Source organism: Juglans regia, chromosome 16, assembly GCF_001411555.2.
Source record: "Juglans regia cultivar Chandler chromosome 16, Walnut 2.0, whole genome shotgun sequence".
NCBI lineage: Eukaryota > Viridiplantae > Streptophyta > Magnoliopsida > Fagales > Juglandaceae > Juglans > Juglans regia.
In genome coordinates this window covers 17,124,761-17,146,834 of record NC_049916.1, presented here as the reverse complement: position 1 = coordinate 17,146,834, position 22,074 = coordinate 17,124,761, and the positions used below count along the sequence as shown (strand labels likewise).

General features: G+C 34.4%; 1 protein-coding gene and 1 long non-coding RNA gene across 4 annotated transcripts; both read left to right on the top strand.

The window, feature by feature from the left end:
• Positions 1–97: 97 nt before the first annotated feature.
• LOC118344891 lies at positions 98–716 on the top strand. The gene is made up of 3 exons (XR_004798608.1): positions 98–136; positions 228–296; positions 652–716. It is a non-coding gene; the product is annotated as an uncharacterized LOC118344891 (long non-coding RNA).
• Positions 717–16,245: 15,529 nt separating this feature from the next.
• LOC109020109 (cysteine-rich receptor-like protein kinase 2) lies at positions 16,246–22,074 on the top strand. 3 transcript variants are annotated; one of them, XM_035686821.1, is made up of 9 exons: positions 16,246–16,468; positions 18,396–18,524; positions 18,902–19,688; positions 19,812–19,925; positions 20,029–20,168; positions 20,283–20,493; positions 20,592–20,826; positions 21,030–21,180; positions 21,378–22,074. In XM_035686821.1, exons 3-9 carry the CDS (start codon positions 18,920–18,922, stop codon positions 21,714–21,716), a joined length of 1,959 nt encoding a protein of 652 aa, XP_035542714.1. In that variant the 5' UTR covers positions 16,246–16,468; positions 18,396–18,524; positions 18,902–18,919; the 3' UTR covers positions 21,717–22,074. The 3 variants fall into 3 exon arrangements, with proteins under 3 accessions (XP_035542714.1, XP_035542713.1, XP_035542715.1); XM_035686820.1 differs by lacking the exon at positions 18,396–18,524; XM_035686822.1 differs by lacking the exon at positions 18,396–18,524 and having other exon boundaries at positions 16,246–16,486.

The following is a 22,074-nucleotide window of genomic DNA, read 5'->3' as shown; positions in this document are numbered from 1 at the left end:
TGGCACTTTTCATTATGAGTTATATGTGAATGTCATTATTTGTGAATGAGTTATTTGTGAATGTCATTATTTGTGAAAACAGGGATGATGGATGTTCATTGCAACTCTTTCTTCCCAATGTTTGTTCTGCTTTATGGTAACAGCTCTTTTACTATGTGTGGGTGTATCCACAGTTTTAGATTCAACATCAATTAATGGCCCTTACTAATGTATTGTATTCATGGCAGTCATACATTACTTCCTTTTCATGGTGGCGGCTTCATACTACCATTATCTCAACTTTCTAGGTTATGATGGTAAGCTACATGGTTTGTCTTTTCCATTTGCTCCAATCCTTCTTTACTTTTTATTTCTTATGAGAAGGGAAGGGTTAGGGGACTAAATTCAGAATATTTTGGGTCAAACTGGATAGGGTTGATGAAACATTTACTTCATGTGCTGGATATTTTGGGTCTTTCCTTTTCTTTTTCCTTAATTTTCTCAATGATAATGCTGGCTTGTTGATTTGATGTTAACAGAATATCTTGTGTGGTTGGTACACTTGGAAATTAGAACTGTAAAGGTTCATTTTCTTGTTTTTCTTTTAAACAACCATGAGATTTTAGAGATTGTCCGTTTCTTTGACTGATTAAACTCAAAATCCACCTGCAGATTTTTTGGAGTTGGCATTGCAGTTTGGAATGATCATGATGTTTGCTTGTGCATTCCCTCTCGCATATGCCTTTGCTGCTTTGGTATATAATGCTTTTTTAGTGGTACCCACACCATTTTTTCCCTTTTTAAGTTGGTTTTGGTTCTTAGTAAAGTGAGTGATTAAGTTCCATGCAACGTAGAACAACATTACAGAAATCAAAACTGATGCATTAAAGCTGCTTACCATGTTTAAAAGGCCTATCCCTCGTGCTACCACCACAATTGGAGCTTGGCTAAACATTTTCCAGGTACTTAAATCCTTGAACAAGAAAAGTATTTTAGTTTACATGCTTTTGGATAAAAAAAAACACCTCCCCTTGCCCCTTCTTCATTCAGAAGACTTGGGAAAGCACAAACTGGGCATGAACATCAGTTGTATAGCATCTTGTCCAAGCAAGAAGCTACAATGAAGCCTCTTTATTTTACCCCAAAATCAGATTCTTATTTGTTACTTATAAAAAAAAAAGTAGTTACTGATAGGTAGAACCTGCTTTTGCTGATGGGTAGAGCTCTACATGTGTTTAACATGTAGGTGATTTTAGTGCAATGATAGGTAGAGTATGTAAATGTGGTTCATGTCATTTGTTATGTGCTTCTATTTTAGTGCAGCCATGTTTTTTAGTGCAGTGGCATTTTAGTGTAGAAGACAATTGTGGTTCTTTTTTTGTGCAGTGGCATTTTAGATCAATAGGTTTTTTTTAGGCTTCATGCCAATTTTGGTCATATTACTAGCTCATACTTTGGATCTTTTTTGAGTATGTAAAAAGAATATTAGGGGAATCCATAGTATAATATCTTTTTTGTCAAGCCTGCAAAACTTGAAAGTGTATAATATTTTCTCTATACTGTCTTGTACATTTTTTCTTTATTTTCTAAAACATCTTTTCCGACGAGTTTTGCTCGCCGCAAATAATTTTTTCATAGCAGAAATATATTTACGGCGACATAAAATCGCCAAAAATAGTTTTTTTCGGCGAAACTTACCCGCTGGAAATACTTCCTAATGGCAATAATCTTAAATCGCTGAGAAAAATAATAAGTTATTTGCGGCGATTTATTAATTTTTTGTGACGAACACATATCGCCGGAAATAGTAGTTTTTTGTGACGATTTTTTCCAATCGCCGAAATTGATCAAAAATAGCTTTAGGATTTCGGCGAACCTGCAGCGATTTACAAATCATCGAAAATGATCAAATGCAGCGATTCTGAAAGGTATTTGCGACGATTTTGAGCGCTAGAAAATGCCAGATTTCTTGTAGTGCCATTTCGACTCGTGTGATTTTTCGGGATTAACCAATGATGCATTAAAAATTCATTTAATTGTACACGCATTCATTTTTATTTTCGGGTCTTGCCTCAATCATGTACAGATAGCAACGTCTAAAGAGATTGAAATTTTAAATTTTTTGACATTTTTATGTTGATTATAGTATGGCCATATGTATGTTTTTATTGAGTTTGCACAACAACAAAAAAACTCCAAGGTTATAATTATTAAGCTATTTCATTTGTTTGCTATTTTGATGTTCATTTTCTCATCTCATCATGTGCTAATTATTTTGTTAGATATACTGCAAAAGCCCTAACTGATTTTCTGCCTAGGGAGAGGGACTAGATGCTCCTCCCTCCTTCCTCCTTCCTTCTTCCTCCTTCCATACTAAGGTACAACTTTTTCCTCATTCTTTGCTGATTTTTCTTTATTTTATCCTCAACTGTGCTGACAAATGATAGATCTATCATCCTCTAACCACCTAAAGACATCACGTGTCACACCACATAACTCCTTAGGCACGAACCCACAAAAGAGCCATGTCCACAACCATCCGACCAGTGCCTAAGGCTCATGCGCCGCCATGATTCAGACACTTCGATAAGTACTCGGGCGGCATCAACAAATTCTTTAGCCTCAAATCTTGAAAAGCATGGCAGCCAACTCCATTATTACTGGCCCGTGGACCTTATTGCCAAGATAGTCACCGATCTACTCTAGGTGCCATCGAGGATCATGTTTTTTCAACTCTAGCTATCCAACTATGTTCCTACTTTCCTTGAACGAGAACACTAAGGTTGTGGAAGTGGAGATCTCCTACAAAAGACACAAAAACAAACGATTGCATTGTCTTTTTATTGCTCGAGGTTTCAAGGCATAATCGATTGGTCTACGTGTTGGATCAAAACAAAAAGCCTATGGCAATCCCCTCCCCCCTTCCTTAGCTCTACTAAGGAATATGGGCCAAAACTCATGGTCATTGCCCCTTTATTTTTAATGGATAAATGATATTTATAGTCAAAGGGTGTGCAAGCTTTCTACACTTCTTTCAAAAAAAGTGAGTAAATATGAGACCTACATGAAAAAAATAATTTTTTTAATGATACATCTCACTCTTTTTTAAAAAGAGTATACAGTCCTTGCACAGCCCATGACTTATCTAACATTACTCTTTTTAATTTGAGAAATGATATTTACAGTCATGGAGTACGCAACTGCAGTGCAATCTCTTTGAAAAAGTGAGTAAATACTTGATCCAGATGAAAAAAATAATAATTTTTTAATAGTGGACATCACTCTTTTTCAAAACAATTGTATGGTGCTTACGCACTCTACGACTGTATGTAGCATTACTTTTTAATTCAGGTCGTATTTGGATAGTCAGATGAGATGAAATGTGGTGATCTGTGAATAGCAGTGAGATATTTGACTTAAGATGAGATGAATTAATTTTAAAATGTGTTTGGATAGAGAAGTGAGATGAGATGGTTTTAATTTTTTATTGAGATTTGATAAAGTGGTGGATTCACCAATTATTGGAAAGCTTTTGTAATGATTGAGTATTATTTATGAATATATTTATCATTAACTAATATCAATTATTAAATAAAATACCTATAAATATATTAAAATCACAAAATTAAACTTTTTATTTTTTCAAAATTTATATAATTCAATAATTCTAAAAAATATCAATTTTTATTATAAAACTGGGTTTCTCCAATTTGCACATAAATGATAAACCCGAAAAAGTAAAGCCCAACAAAGATTTTTTCGTCGCCCTCTCGTTGTACTTTGCCAAAAGAATAATGATACACCTGAAACTCTTTTATAACTAGTTTACAACTCATTTTCAAACAACTAATGAAATCATGTAACTCCATTAAAAATAGATTTTAATATTACAAAACTACCCTCTATTTCATGTAGAATTGTAAAATAGTTGTAAAATATTTGAAAGGTTATAATTTTCCTTGCCAAAACCTCACCTCTAATGAAAGAAACTAGGAGTTTCTGTAGATTTTTGTACCATGTACCAACAATGGTGGAGGCAAGTTAGCAACAATGGAAGCCATGTCAATGTGCAAAAAGAAAAGAAAAAGGAAATAAGACAATTTTACACCTATAAGAAAAAAAATTCAAATTCTAAGAAATAGGTTTTATTGTTCAACTTTCAGAGAGCATCAGAAGGCTAAAACTAGAGCAAAGATACTAAGTGGAAGAAAGAAAAATGGTGTTTACCCTTGTTGTTGAAGACAAAGGGGCGGGAGAGAGAGAGAGAGAGAGAGAGAGAGAGGTTTCTGTTGTTTATTATTATTATTTTTTTTTTAGGGGTGAAGGAGCACTATAAAGAAATTGATTGAGTGTAGCAGGGGAGATGGGATTTGAGCAGTGAGAAAGAGGGGGAGGTGTGACGCAATCTGAGCGAGAGAGGAGTCATGGATAGTAGAATGCAAAAATGAAATGAGAGAGAGATGGAAACGGGAATGAGTATAGTTGTAATTCTTAAAACTGCTGCAACAGCTAGTGTAGAGTTTCCAGCCAAGATTATCAAGAAACTTGAAGGTTTTGTAATACAATGAAATAAAACTAAAACAAGAACAATCAGAATTAAGTGGTTCGATCAAAATTATCTACATCCACATTAGGAATAGTCAAGAGCCTTCTTTATTGATGGCCAAAAACAACTTTGAGATTATAAGTACACTCCTCTCAAGTCTCTCTCACTTTCTTGAAGCTTATTCACATGTTTCTTGCACTCTCTTATCACCAGTAGTTTTTCTCATATCTGTTTACAGAATGCAAACCAGTCCCTTTTATAGCCTACACAACTCTCATGAGAATATAACAGCTTCCTTCATGTGCCTCCTCTATTCCATATCAGCAAAAGCAGTTGCACTCGAGTCTTCCACATGGACTACCAACCTATCTTCTCATTTAACATGTGTCTTTGTATAAATGGTTGACATTCTTCATAACAAGTCTCCACCTTGGAAATCATTTAGATCTCCCAAGCTGCCTCCTTCCTCTTGAGTGTTCCCACAAGTTCATCCCCAAAAGGGGATTAGCAGTTTTCCATATTAATCAAGTCCAGATAATGTTTGAACTTGATTGTTGACAAGGATTTAGTCATCATATCTGATGGGTTTCTTCAATTGGGATCTTTTCTACTCCAATCTCCTCAATTGCTATGATGTCCCTCGCAAAGAATAGCCTGATATCTATATGTTTTGATCTCTCATCATATACCTAATTTTTGGCAAGATGAATTGTACTCTGATTATCATAGTAGACTATGATATTTCTTTCATACATGCCTAGTTCGTGAGATATACCCTTCAACCATATAGCCTCCTTCATTGCCTCAGTCATTGTAATGTATTCTGCCTCAATTGTTGATAGTCAACTACGGGTTACAAGTTTGCCTTTCAATTGATGGCTCTCCAAAAGCTGTAAACACAAAGCCAATCAATGACTTTCTAGTGTCACATTTCCCGCATAGTTTGAGCCAACAAAGCCTTTAAGCTCACTTCTCAAATGCACACTTCCACCAAACTCAGTCCTAAACACCTTGAACCAGAAAGATATTGGAATACCCACTTGACAGCATGCTAGTGTGGTTTTCTTGGATTACTGAGAAACTTACTGACTACGCTAACAACATAGGTCAAATATCATCTAGAGCAGACCACAGCATACATGATGCTTCCCGCCATGCTAGCATATGGAATTTTAGCCATGAATTCCTTATCTTCCTCAGTTTCTGGTGCTTGGGTGATTGACAGTTTGGAGTGCTGCCCCATAAGGGTATATACTATTTCTAATTTATCCATACCAAACCTGGTTAGAACCTTTGAAATATATGATTTTTGGGATAGGTACAGTGGTCCTTTCTTCCTTTCCCTTACTATCTCCATTCCTAGTATTCTCTTAGCAGGGCCTAGTTCATTCATATCAAATTCTGATTTGATCATGCATTTAACGTGATCAATCTGAATTTTATCCTTACAAGCAATGAGCATGTCATCTACATACAGCAGTAGATATATCATAAGTTCTCTAGTTTGCTTGTAATATACACAGCTATCATAACAGCTTCTTTTGAAGCCATTTCCAATCATGTGAGAGTCAAATCTTTTATACCATTGCCTTGGGGATTGTTTAAGTCCATACAATGATTTATTGAGTAAACACACTTGATCTCTATTGGCTTCATTTATAAACCCTTCGGGTGGTTGCATGTATATAACTTCATCAAGTCCTCCATGCAAGAAAGCTGTCTTTACATCCAGTTGTTCCAAATGCATGTCATGATAGGCAACAAATGATGGCAACAGCCTGATTGAGATATGTTTAGCCACAGGTGAGAATATTTCATTGTAATATATCCCCTCTCTCTGTGTAAACCTTTTTGCTACCAATCTTGCTTTATACCATAGAACCTCAACCCCTGGTATGCCTTCATTTCATTTATAGATCCATTTGGACCCAATCAGTTTCTATTTCTCTGGTTTAGGAACCAGTTCCCATGTTTTATTCTTGTTTAGAGACCATTTCCTCTTGCATAGCAAGCATCCACTTCTTAGCCTCCTTACTAGCCATGGCTTCTTTATATAACCTTGACTCCATGTCAATTATGTCTTCAGCAACTGTCAAGGCAAATTATGTCAGTTCAGCTTGACCATATCTCTGAGGTGGCTTTATAATCCTCTTTTGTATGTCTCTTACCAACTTATATGAGTTTGCTCCACCTTGATCTATGCCCTTTGAGCTTGTATCTCAGTAGTTTTTCCAACTTGATTGTCCTAGTGATAAGGTGAGCTTGTTGACTGCTCCACCTAAAGTTGCAGACTATCTATGGTAAGCTCCTATGTTTGACTTTCATTTTGATTTTTTTGTGTTCAAGCCATTTGTAGTTCATTGAATGTCACATCTCTGCTAATTATACATTTATGTTTCCCAGGTTCATCAATCCACGACTTGTATCCTTTAGATCCATGAGGATAGCCCACAAAGTGCACTTAAGTGCTCTAGGTTCTAGTTTATCAGTTTTTGTATGTGCATATGCTACACATTCAAAAATCCTCAAGTGGTCATACTTAGATGGTTTTCCAAACCATATTTCCTATGGTGTTTTAAAGTCTATAGCTGAGGAGGGACTTCTATTTATTAGGTGTATTGTTGTGACAACAGTCTTAGCCCAAAATGTTTTTGGTAATCTTGATGTTGACAGCATACACCTTACCCTTTCCAAAATGGTTCTATTCATGCACTCAGCTAAGCTATTTTGTTGGGGGGTTTTCCTCACTGTTTAGTGCCTAGCCATGTCCTCCCTTTGACAAAAAGTGTTAAACTCATTTTATAAGTATTACAAACCATTGCATGTTCTTAATATTTTAACCTTTTTGCCAACCTAGTTTTCAACCAATGTTTTTCATTCTTTGAACTTAAAAAATGTGTTACTTTTGTTTTTCAGGATGTAGAGTTGTACATTCCTCGAGTAGTCATTAATGATGGATAGGAAGTATCTTGCCCCGCCATGTGAAGTGACCCTTGCAGGTCCTCATAAATCTGTGTGAATATAGTCCAAGGTTTGCTTAGTTTGGTGTGTTGCAGTTTTGAAACTAACTCTTATAGCCTTTCCAAAAATTCAGTGTTCACAAAATGGTAGTTCTACATGTTTTTCTTTTCCTAGCAAACCTTGTTTTTCCAGTTCTTTTAGCCCCTTTTGACTGATGTGTCCTAGCTTCATGTGCCATAGTTTAACCTTATCTTCCATTATACTTTGAACAGGTGATGCCTCCCCAATAAATGTCTTACCCACCAAAGTATACAGTCTATTTTTTATCACTCCCTTCATCCACTATCAGAGATCCCATGGCAACCTTTAATATCCTAGATTCTGATCTAAATGTGTAGCCAGATTGATCGAGCATTCCCAGAGAAATAAGATTTCTCTTTATCTCAGGTATGTATCTTACCTTCTGTAGTAACCTTTCCATACCATCAAACATCCTTAGCCTAACAGATCCAATACCCAAAATCTTGCAGGACTTGTTATTTACAAGAATTACATGTCCTCCATCCATTTCTTTGAAGATCTCAAACCAAGATCTTGAGGGGCACATGTGGAATGAACATGCAGAGTCTAAGATCCACTCATTTCTTGAATCCACATCTGAGACATTCAACACCTTAGCACTGTCATAACCATCCAAAACCACTGCTGCATTTCCCTCTTCCTTTCTTTTTATTGTCCAAGTTTTGTTTTCTCTCAGGACAATCCCTCTTAAAGTATCCCTCCTTATGACAAATGGAGCATTTTAGATGCTTCCCTTTTGACTTTAACCTTCTCTTAATATTCCTCCCTTTGTGATTATATTTTTCTGGTCTACCCCCTATTACCGAGCCTTCTCCAGTTTCAATTTTTGTTTCTGCTTTATTCTGAAATTCTTTAGAATGCAAAACAGATAGCACTTCATCTAGTGTTAAGCTTTCTCTACCATACATCATGGTTTCTTTAAGATCAACGTATGAAGCATCCAAGGATCTTAATAACAGAATAACTTGATCCTCATCCTCTATATTTATGTCTATGTTTGCAAGATCCAAGATTATATTGTTAAACTCATCAAGATGTTCTTCCATAGACGTAGCTAGAGCCATTTTGAAGGTGTAGAGTCTTGTCTTCTTGTGAAGTCTGTTTGCCAAGGATTTTGTCATATACAGATTTTCTAGCTTGAGCCAAATCCCAGCTGCTGACACCTCCTTTGCAACTTCTCTTAAGACTTTTTCACTGAGGGAGAGAATAATGGTGCTGTGAGCTTTCTGTAGTATTTTAGATTTATCCTTGTTTGATAAAGAATTTAAATTCTTTTCACCAAGAAGTGCATCCCGAAGACCCTGTTGAACCAAAAGAGTTCGCATCTTGATCCTTCACAACCCAAAGTCATTCTTCCCTGTAAACTTCTTTACATCAAACTTGGCAATCCCCATCGAGCCTTGCTCTTAATACCAGTTGCTGTAATTCTTAAAATTGCTGCAATAGCTAGTGTAGAATTTCCAGCCACGATTATCAAGAAACTTGTAGGTTTTGTAATGCAATGAAATAAAACTAAAATAAGAACAATCAGAATTAATACTTGTTAATATTCTATAAATTAACATTTTGTAATTTTGTTTACAGAATGCATACCAATCCCCTTCTATAGCCTACACAACTCTCATGAGAATAAAACAGCTTCTAGGGGTTATAAACGGTCGGTCCAGACCGGACCGGACTGAGACTGAGACCGGTCGATCTCGGTCCACGTTTTAAAGGACCAAAAAGTTTCGATCAGATCCACAATCCAGGGTTTTTCCGGACCGATGAAAAATAAAAATAAAAAAATATTTTATATATATTATTTATATAATAATTGTACAATTAAAAATATAAAATTTTAAATATGTTATTAAAACTTGTTAATATTCTATCAATTAACTAATATATAATATCAATTAGTTAATTATATAGTAATTATATAAATTAATAATGTAATTTTTATCTAATTTATTATTATTGACCATATAAAATATTTTTTTATTGAGTTTGCTACATAATCCACATTAATAAGTCACTTAGTTTAATTTAGTATTTTAAATAAATTTTTTTATTAATTGGTTTTAAAAAAAAAAATTAGGCTGGACCAAATGGACCGATCGGACCGAACTGGATCGATAGTTACCTGTCCGGTCTAGAAAAAATGATAGACCGAAAATGTTCGATCCATCGCCGGACCAGACTGGACCGACCGATTTGCACCCTTAACAGTGTCCTCCATATGCCTCCTCTGTTCCACATCAGCAAAAGCAGTTGCACCCAAATCTTCCACATGGGCTGCTAACCTATCTTCTCATTTAACATGTGTCTTATAAATGGTTGACATTGTTCATAACAAGTATTGATAGACAACAAATTTTTACAATATATTTCATAATAATATTGTAAGATAAGGATATTTTTATAAAATAATGTTACTTTTGTAAAGTATTTTACTAAATTTCTCTTTATTTAATACATTTTTGTAAAATATATTATAGAAAATGTTATATATAAATCATCTTCCAATGGAATTGGGTCTATGAAACTTTTATTGTCTCTTATGTCTGACGTGGGACCAGCCATGCCAGTCGCTTACTCTCTGACTAGGGCTGAGCACCGACCTATTCGGAGTCGGAAGGCCCAGACTCCGACTCCGACTCCGACTTTGTCGGAGGTCGAATCCGACCTCCGACTCCGACTCCGCGATGTATATTATCCGATCCGACTCCGACTCCGACTTGTCGGAGCGGAGTCGGATTTTTTTATTTTATTTTTTTGTCTTTTTTAATTTCATATTTGACCCATTTTTTTAAAAAAAAAAATTGTGAGCTTTCAAATTTCAACTTTATCAATATTACAATCTAAACTAAATAGAAGACCATGCAATATCAATCTAATGTTATCATTATAATTTATATTATATATATATATATATATGAAGATTCATAAAAAAATATATGATATATATTATTATATATGAATATTAAAAAAAAGACACCGACACTGTATACGAAATATTATTAATACACTAATATACTTTATATATATATATATTAATATATATAAATATATGTAATACACTAATAGTATTAGTATATTAGTATTAGTATTAATATTAGTTATACTAGTAGTGATATTAGTTATACTAATAGTTATATTAGTATTAGACTATTAGTTATTATTAATACTATATATTATACTAATAGTGATATTAATACTATATAATATATATAGTTATAGTTATAAATAGTCATTTAGTATAACTATATTAGTATAAGTTATAGTGATTTAGTATAATTATGATACTACAAGTTATAACTATAGTCTATATTAGTATTAGAATTAGTTGTAGTGATTAAATAACTATATATTAGTATTTGCTATAATGATTTTAATTTAGTATAACTATATAATAGTATTAGTATATTAGTATTAGTATTAATATTAGTTATACTAGTAGTGATATTAGTTATACTAATAGTTATATTAGTATTAGACTATTAGTTATTATTAATACTATATATTATACTAATAGTGATATTAATACTATATAATATATATAGTTATAGTAGTCATTTAGTATAACTATATTAGTATAAGTTATAGTGATTTAGTATAGTTATGATACTACAAGTTATAACTATAGTCTATATTAGTATTAGAATTAGTTGTAATGATTAGAATAACTATATATTAGTATTTGCTATAATGATTTTAATTTAGTATAACTATATAATAGTATTAGTATATTGGTATTATACTGACTATATTACTGATTGTATTAGTATACTTAATTTCTAATACTAGTATATCACTATAGTTAATAACTTAATAGTATCATATAGTAATATAGTATTAGTAATTGATACTATTACTACAGTAATTTATATAGTCATTTATATATAGGCTTAAAGTGGTTTACTAATTTATATATAGTAATTAATACTATTAGACTATTAGTAATTTATATGAATAATACTTTAGTTATTATACATTAGTATTATATGTTATTATAAATTTATAGATTAGTGTTTATACATTAGTATTACAATATTGCATGTCGATGTTATTATTCATCTTAGTGTTTATAGTATATTATATATACATTAGTTATTAGTATTATGTGCTATTATATTTATACATTAGTAATTTAGTGTTACATGGTAGTAATATTGTAAATTTGTAATAGTATGATATTTACATATAGTCATATACTAAACTATTATTAGTCAATTTAGTCTATATATTATAGTATAAATATATTATTTAACTAGTATATTATTGAGTTTAACTAACTATATAAGATATAGTTGTATAAATTTTAAATAATTAATATATAGAAAAACACATATTTTATAAAATATGTATAAAATCGGAGGTGGAGGCGGAGGCGGAGTCGGAGGGAGACGTCGGAGGCGGAGGCGGAGGCGGAGGCGGAGGATCGGAGTCGGATCGGAGCGGAGTCGGAGTCGGATCATCAATGGATCCAACTCCGACTCCGACTCCGACTGTCATGAAGAAAAAACCTCCGACTCCGACTCCGACAAGTCGGAGCCGGAGCGGAGTCGGAGCGGAGCCGGAGCGGAGTCGGATTCGGAGTCGGATTGTCGGATTTTTGCTCAGCCCTATCTCTGACTCTGCAAACTCGACTGAGTAAAACACTAAAACTACATAGCAGCCATTGTTCACGCATCAGCCATTACACACATTACGTGTTTTTTTTTTTTTTGTCTCAAAACGTGCATTTTGAAGAGATGACCTGCATTTTCTCAAAACCCATTCGAATTCCCACGTCTGCCATTTCGGTGTCTTCTACCTTCAGAGCCCCCTCCTCTCTTCAGCTTCCTCTCCTATTCAAAATCTGCAGCCCTGGGTTTCGTCTCTTCAGTAGTGGCCTGGGTTTCATCTCTACTGTTCGGTGTCTTCTACCTTCAAAGGCCATCGTCGCCCCTCCTCTGCTCTGGGTACCGCGTCGCCGTCGCACATACACTGGCCAGCACCCCGCGTTGTTGTCGCCCATCCTCTGCTCTGGGTCCCGCTTCACCGTTGCCCCTCCCTCTATGCCCAATGTCGCTGCCTAGCTCCTCCCTCCCTCTGTAATACCTCTCTCTCCTTCTATTTGTATGACAAACATTCACTTAATGCCCAGAGTTACTTTTATGTTATAAATTTATATGTTAAAGGTTAGATGATTAATACGTTAGTCCATGCATGTTTGAAGTGAACGTTGCAAATCGTAGCATGTTTATTTGTATGTTATTTTAAGCGAAATCTTGTTCTTTGTACGTCTCAAATATGGTTAGCTTAGCTATTGTTGGTGGGAAAAAAAGATGACCCATTAAAAAAAATGAAAATAATTGTGTGTGATTAAAATAAATATGGAACCATGACGGATGGTATTTTGCATGCCAAATAGCATTTCACAGATTTGTGCCTGTACTTGGTTTTGCTCTTTGCAGGCCCTTCCCTTATACCTTGATCAGATTTTTTACCCCTTTGTTGCTGTTTTGCTGTCTGTGACTTTTGTTCTGGCTTTTGGAGAGGTTTATTTTTATTTCTATGTTGATAAGGCTTCAAGTTGCAATCACAATAGGCTGAACCGAGAGTGACTTATTACTTATATATTTGGGCCAGATTATACCACAAGCAATATGCTCAAGATATGTTTTTCTCTGAGTATAGACACCATCGCAACACCTTTTGATTGTCTCTCATTCTTGTGGGCTTTGACAGGTTATCTCTCTAAGATCATAGACCATTGTCTTCCAGATTGCACTTCTAATTCCTTAGTTTCCTCTTGATCTTTATGTGAATTTTGGTGGGTTTTAGTTTGAGGGTTTACCCATTTTAAAGGATTTGCAATCTAGGTAATCAAGTAATCGGATATTGGTTTCTGGGGTCAAATTCTAGTGGACACATTGCACACCCTACGTGGCTGTCTTTTTTTTTTCCTTCCTTCAAAATTACAATTTGAAATTTTAAACACAGCGAACCCATTTCTGAACCCATTTCTATAGCACATGCAAATCATTGCATATAACATGATTCTCACAATTTGGTTAAAGTTGCATTTTTTTTCCTTTTTTTATAAGCAAGTTCAAACTCTATTCATGATCAAAAGGCATTGCTCGAGTATATAGGGTGGGTGTATACATGAGAAACACCACTCCAGTAAATGAGAAAAAATTTAAGAGGTCCTGATAACATGAAAAAGAACAACTAAAATGAGCACACATCTATTGATGATGGCAATAGTTCAGGCTTTTAAACTATAGGTGAACCAATATATGCTGTAAATTTTAAGTTGCAAAGTTCAGGCTTTTTCATTTGAGTAAGTTGCAAAGTGATGGATTAATGTTTGTCTCGTTTATCTTAGATTAAAATACCACTGTAAAGAGACAGAAGAGGCTGAAACACTATTCTGGAAAGGAAATAATAGTTAAAAGGATTGGAATAGGAAAAATGAAAAAAAAAAAAAACCAGGATTCTATGCTTTAATTGATATGGATTATGCTTGAATTCTATGCTTGGATCCCCTGCCTCTATCACTCATAATTTCTTACTAAAATGCTAAAATTAATATGGATTATGCATTCATTGATTGTTTTGACCTTGAATACTCAGTATGCCCTATGTTGTTCTTAATGTACTACTTAATAACTAATTACTTCTTTGGTATATATATTAACTTTTTCTCTTGTTGTTTTCTTTGTAGTTGTGGAGATGGATGATCGAGCCTGTGACCAGTTGTGGAGATGGCCATGCCCTGTGATGTTCCATAGTTGTGTATATTGTGTTGTGAGCCATGTGTTAGTGGCTGTTTTTTTGTATTCCAGTGTTGTAGAGATGCTGTTGGTGTTGATTCTGTAGATTGTAGACTAGGGGCTTTGTGTGGAAACACTTGTTGTAGTCTTGGATGACTATAAGGATGTTTAATATGTGCAGGATGTTAATCCAGTATTTGAGAATGCATAAATTAGTGGCCTTGAAACAACTATGTCTAAAGGATATATAAACCAAGCCAACAGAACTCAATGTGGGAACATGCGCATGACCCAACATTTTGAAAATGATTATGTTAAAAATTATATGTTTTGAGTTAATGAAGTATAAATACTGTGATGGAAATTGCAGCGAACCAGAAAAGCATTTTGATAAGCTTAAGCTCAATCTTTTGGCCACACTAGCATCTTTTCCTGAGTTTTCTAGTCAGATGTGAAGGAAATTAATCAAGATTTTTCTAAATACATGTGTACTGAAAATAACCAACAAATATCTCTAACTGCAGGTGTAATGCAGTCACAACTCACTTGCAATTAACCAACAAATATTTACAACAATAAGTCAAAGTGTAAATTATCACTTGCTTACAATCCATAATATCTCTTAACTACAAGTCACTGATTACAACATCATAAGCTTGCATGGAGGATTGCTTTGAGTTTGGATTCAAACTAAATTGATTGATCACAAGTACAAGTTGAAAAAATCTAGGTCCCATATATTCAGTGATCAATATTTTGCTCCTGTGTTTGGTTTTCAAGCTGTACTTGGTGTCCAACAGTTTTTGGTTCCATCATCATCCTGTGCTTGGATACCTCGTTTTCGTCCATTAAACGACTTTGAGTAGCTTCGGCCACCAACTGTTTCATTTGGTTCCCTTTCTGTCATGCGTGTACTGTATTCAAGGATTTTTTTATCTACCCAAGTAAAAAAGTTGCATGATTGGCCAAACTGCAAACTAAAGAAATAACATGACTTATCCAATACCATATTCAAAGTGCATGAAAATTTATCAAGATGGACCATATTCAAAGTGCACGAAATAGAAGGATAAAGAGCTAATCTTTACAAACAATTCAATCCCAAAATGACTCCACTAATATAACACGAAGTGCCTTGAGTTTTCACGTTTGATAAGTATTGACATCCATTTGGAGAAGAAAAAAAAAAAGACAAATGTTTCACGAGGAAGATGCAAAACCCAAAAATATTGACATCCATTCATAACATATATGGTGCATGACTCATCTATGCACAGCTTGCAATCACATAAATGAACTAGGAAATAATAATGTACTGTATGAGGAAATTGACGATAAGCCTAGTCACTAAACTAGTTTAGTAGAAAATATTCATGTTCTTTAATACAGCACATTTGTGGAAGCATAGTTCACTTTGTCTTTCCTATAAATTCTTCCCATTTGTGGAAGCATAGTTCACTTAAGTGTTTAAATGTTAATTGCCAATCTAAAGTGTTTAACCCATAAAAAAAAAAAAAGATAAATATTAAGTTCTCCATCATCTAAGTACAGTATCATAATCCACAATGCAGCAGTAATAAGTACTTCATATATTGGTTTCAGTTCATATAAGTACTTCAGGAAATGTAGGTCATCTCTTCAAAACGCACGTTTTGAGACAAAAAAAAAGAATACACGTGAGGAGTGCAACGGCTGATGCGTGAACAAGGGCTGCTCTTCAGATTTTTTCAATTCGACTATATGTAGAAGAACTCCAATGAAAAACAAGTTCAACATTTTCTGAATTCTCTCTTTTTCTGATTTATTCTTTTTCATATGTCAATACAAATGAGGCCCACCTTATCACCTTCTAGATATTTCTTAATTTTTCCTTACATTTATTTATTCCTCTTATACGTTTCAAACTTAATTTCCTAATAAAATAAAGAAAACATGAAGAAGGAAGAGAAAGCCTTGAATTCAAAAACACAAGGGTAGACTCACTGGAACCGTCAAAAACGTCGTCGCTAGTCTTCCTATGGACCTATGTATTACCTTTACGTGTTTCTTCTTTGTTTAGCTACCACTTGAAAACATCCAACCACCGAAGCCAAAAGCTCGTTTCACACGCCACCGGAATCTGAGACGTTTCAGCGACTCCGATGCCCAGAAAACGGTGAGTTACTCCGATCTGGTAATTCTAAACTCTCAGCTTCTCTATAAATATTGCAAACTTTTGATAACATCTGGCGGGAATTATACTCTGCTAGTTGGATAATGGAATAGTTTTGTTGATCCGGAATCCGGATCATGCTCTTTTGCTCTGTCCTTTTTCCGGCGCTTAATTTTTGTTTCTTCATCATTTGCAACTGATCATAGAAGATCAAGATGTCTCGCGACCAAAACCAAAAATCATAGGACCACCTGCATGTATTAGTACTTCTTGTTTACGGACGTATTTCAGCAACTTCTAAATCCCCATTCTATATTTCTATGTTGTTGTTCTCAGATATAGAAAAAACGTTTTGAAAAAAAGAAAAAGAAAAACTGGATGTGATCTTATCCTCTAGAAAAATAGGAACAAGAACAGCAACATGAGAACAAGTTGGTGGTGCTGGTAGGAATGGTGGATCCCCCAATAACATGTAGTTAGGTACTATAGTATAATAACAATGAGTTAGGCACTATAGTATAAGTTTTATATAGAAATAAATTAGACACTAGTATAAAAATAACTAATTAGTCTAATATAATAATTTAATAAAACAATATTAATTTATTAAAGTATAATAACATGTAATTAAGTACTAAAAATAAATCTAGTGTGGAAATAATTAAGTTATAAATAGTTAGACATTAGTATAATGTAATAACATGTAATATAATATACTAACATGTAATTAGACACTAAAATTAATATGAAATATTATAGTATGATAACATGTAATTGGACAATATAATATAAGTCTAGTATAAAAATAAGTTAGATATTAGTACATCATTTAAAGCCTACAATTTTTTTTTTAAATGGGCTAAAGATTAAGCTTAAAAAAAGCTCAAAGTTGAAAGCTCAAATTTAATTCCACTCTTATTTTTCTTTGACAAGTCAGAATCATAGTCGAATCGAAATCTATACAAGTCGGAATCGGAATTCGGATTCCGAAATGAAAATAACGACTAATATTTTCGAAAGGCAATTCACAAATAGAAAGTTTGTATTTAACCCAATTTTGAAAGCATTATGTCTTTTCCTTAATATTGTACGATATCATTAATTGGTTATCCCACTCTCTTAGTATTAATTATTAAATGACAATCAATATCAGTCCCTCCATTTGTTTAAAAAAAAAAAATCATAGAAAATGAGATGTACATAGGTCTCGGCTTTTCAATAATGCAAAATTTTGGAGTCTCAAATTTTGAAAATTGAAAGTTGAAAAGCAAAAGTCATGTGTTGTCGTTGATTTCCGAAAGCAAATTAGGCCCCAAACCGACCCCACGTTGGGTGCTATATTTAGTTTTTAGGGCTGGTATAAATGGTGAGGTGAGATTAAATAAGATAATTTTAGATAAAAATTAAAAGTTGAATAAAATATTATTTTTTTAATATTATTATTGTTTTAAATTTTGAAAATGTTGAATTGTGATTTTTTTTTTTGAATTGTAATTTGAAAAAGTTGAATTGTTTATTATCTTTTGAGTGAAAATTTGATAAAATTGTAATGATAAGATAAAATGAGATAAAACACTTTCTGAATCAAAACGAGTCCTTAATCGCTAGTTTCACATTTTTTTCGTCTAGTTTTGTTTTTTTATGCTGTTTTTAATTTTCATCTCAGTTTTATTTTTTTGATTTTTTCCGCTCCTTTTTTTTTTTAATTTTTTGCGAAAAAAAGTAATCTTTTCATGCTATTTTTTGTATTTTTGTGGGGTTATATTAAAATATTTATTTTTTCTAGTTTAATTAAAAAATGCCCTTGCAGCTGCTCCAAAAAAAAAGAATTATACTCAGTTATAATTAGATTGTAATAAAGTTGTTATTATATCATTTTCCATATTATTTTTATCAAAAATCCCCACAAATAGTTGGATGTGGAAGGTAGGTGGGTTATCCTGAGAAATTCTGAAGTTTGATGATGCAACTATCACGCGTGCATAACGCCAGTCAAATTGGTGCTTGTTTGATTTGGATGCCGGAAAGAGAATGCTAATTCAGCAAACTTATTAAAAAGGTTAGAAATTGTTTGGACTAACTTAATATACAGAATTATTCTATTATCAAGAGTAGTACATCATCTATATCACTAGAAGAATTTAATTTGTGAGATTCAAAATTTAAAATCTCTCTTTCAAATCATTTATGTCATATAAATACTTCACTAGGCCATATGTTATTACACGTCCTATAAATAGATTTTTTGATATATTAGAACTTCTTTAGAAAAACGAAAAAAGAAAAAAGAAAAAGTATTTTACAATCCAAAGGTTGTTGGATTCCCACCATTTCGGTGAGAGGACTGCTGCTTATCATGGTTGCCTATGATTGTCATCCTTTGTACCAACAAATTTTCTTTCCCAGTTTCATGTTTCATGTTAAATGCTCTTACAGGTCCAAAATCATCCCAGAATGAAGCAAGAATACCCATCAGTCCCTTGCCAATATGTTACTTTCCTTGTTATCATGATTCTTTTACTACTGGAAACAGCAGTACTGGGAGATCCAAGGTCACAAACAGTCAATATAACGTGTGGCCTCCAACTTGAACACAACAGCACCATCTTTGTTCCAAATTTTGTTGCTACAATGGAAAGAATCAGTGAGCAAATGCGAGTTTCAGGCTTTGGAGTAGCAGTCACTGGTTCAGGCCCTGATACTAACTTTGGCCTTGCTCAGTGCTATGGGGATCTCCCATTACTTGACTGTGTATTATGCTATGCTGAGGCTCGCACGATTCTTCCTAAGTGCTTCCCTTACAATGGGGGTCGTATTTACCTCGATGGTTGCTTCATGAGGTCCGAGAATTATAGCTTCTTTGAAGAGTATAAAGGACCTGGTGACAGGGCAGTGTGTGGGAATACAACAAGGAAGAACTCGATGTTCGGAGCCTCGGTGAGACAAGCTGTGAGGCATGCTGTTGAAGCTGCACCTAGCAACAAAGGGTATGGAAGGGCACATGTGGCTGTGCCTGCGGCAGTGAATGAGTCAGTTTATGTGCTGGCTAATTGTTGGAGGAATCTGAATGCTAGCTCTTGCAGAGCCTGTTTGGATAATGCATCTGCTTCGATGTTGGAATGCTTACCTTGGTCGGAGGGCCGAGCATTGAACACTGGCTGCTTCATGCGGTATTCGGACAAAGATTTCCTCAACAAGGAACTAGAAAATGGAAATTCAAGAGGTAAATGAATTATTAAGTTATCAAACATGGAGCATAATGCTAGGGGTCCATACTTGTGGTGTCAAGGAAGATAACATCTCTCTTGAACAATTTTTTCTTGATCATGGGTTTATTGTTCTGCAGTTACCACCATAGTGATGGTAGTTTCAGTTGTCAGTTCAGTGATTGTTTTGGTTGTTGGAATAACAATTGGTGTATATATCAGGAAGCGCAGATATATACAAAAGAAAAGAAGGGGTAAAAATGCTTATCTTGGAACACTCTAGTACTTCTTGCTGATTATTGATCACATTCAAAGTAATTAATCTTTCTTTCTTTCTTTCTTTTTCCGGCTCCATAGGTTCAAATGATGCAGAAAAATTGGTGAAAATTCTTAATGACAGTAGCTTGAATTTCAAGTATTCCACAATAGAGAAGGCTACAAGTGCTTTTGATAATGCCAACAAGCTTGGACAAGGAGGGTTTGGAACAGTTTATAAGGTAGTTTCTCTCCATTCCTACCCCCTATACATAATCATCCCCCTCTTTCAATTTCCCTATTCCTAGAATTTCAAAAATTGTCTTAAAAATAACCAAATCCTCCCTCCATCGCAGGGAATTCTACCAGATGGAAGAGAGATTGCTGTCAAAAGACTTTTCTTCAACAATCGACATAGAGCGGCGGATTTCTACAATGAAGTTAACATTATAAGTGGGGTTGAACACAAGAATCTAGTTAGGTTGCTAGGTTGCAGCTGCTCTGGACCTGAAAGCCTTCTTATCTATGAACTCATGCCGAACAAAAGCCTTGATCGTTTCATCTTTGGTAATCACTTAATTCTTACATTTAAATGCCAAAAATGTAATCCCAACGATGGATTCTAACAATGGTAACTATTTCGATTGTTTCAATTAAAATGACAGATGCAAACAGAGGTAAAGCACTGAACTGGGAGAAGAGACATGAAATTATTGTAGGGACAGCAGAAGGTTTAGCCTACCTTCATGAGAACTCTAATATCAGAATCCTTCATAGAGATATAAAAGCCAGTAACATCTTATTAGATTCGAGACTTCATGCTAAAATTGCAGATTTTGGGTTGGCCAGGACATTCGAAGAAGATAAGAGCCACATAAGTACTGCCATTGCAGGAACACTGTAAGAATTATATTCCTATATAATTGTTTGAATCATTGAATGGCTTTGAAATGTTACATTCACGCCTATAATTTGGTAATAAACTAACATTTTAGAACAGCGTAAGAACATGTATTAGTGATAAAAGACAGGTAGGTGATGTGTTTATAGGTTTGTTCACTATGTAGTAGACAGTATAGTGATTTCTTTACATGAATTTTTAGAGGATATATGGCTCCAGAGTACCTAGCCCATGGCCAGTTGACAGAAAAGGCCGATGTGTACAGCTTTGGGGTGCTTGTGTTAGAAATTGTTATGGGTAAGCAGAACAACAGGAGCAAAACCTCAGAATACTCGGACAGCATAGTCACAGTAGTAAGATTCACAACTTCATCCTTTCAAAGATAGGTGCTATTTTGAAGTTTTTTCAATCTGCATTTCAGTGGTGTTAAAAGTGGCTTGCAAAAAGAATTTATCTTTCAGGATAATCTATTTTGGTATGCACGGATTGTTTTGAGTGTAAAGATAAATTAAATGTCCTCATTTATACCCTTTCTTTGTGGTCAAAATAGACATGGAAGCATTTTCAATCTGGGACAGTTGAGGATTTATATGATTCAAATCTAATGCTGCATAATCACCACAACAGCAATATTAAGAATGAGATCTTGAGAGTAGTGCACATCGGACTTCTGTGCACCCAAGAGATTCCTTCATTGAGACCAACAATGTCAAAGGCTTTGCAGATGCTAACAAAGGAGGAGCACCTTCCTGCACCAACAAATCCACCCTTTGTAGATGAAACAACCATGGAACTGAATGACACGTGTGAAGACTCATTTTACACCCTCAAAGCTGGAATGCCTGATTCGATTGCTACAGTCTCCAAGAGTTCATTCCGTCCCAGGTGACCATATTGCTGCCATCTCGGGACAGTTGTTTCTGCCATTGGTGACATTTTAGGGAGAATGAATGGTTTCTTGGAAAACCCAGTGCTTGCAAGTTCTCTACTCAACTGAAAGAAACCACAGGTCTCAGGTTACAAAAATGGCGTCAGCTTCTGGTTGCAAGTTCTCTACTCCAGGAATTCCGGAGCCATTACTGGGGTAGACATTTATGCCTACTCTTCCAAATTTGGGTTTGAAGGAGTATCTGTCACAGAAAAAATGTTGCATGGTCGATGTTGTCAATTTATGTTATTTATTAACATCTCAACTTGTCAAATACAGGATATGGCAATCAAAATACACAATTAGCAGTTTTCTTGTA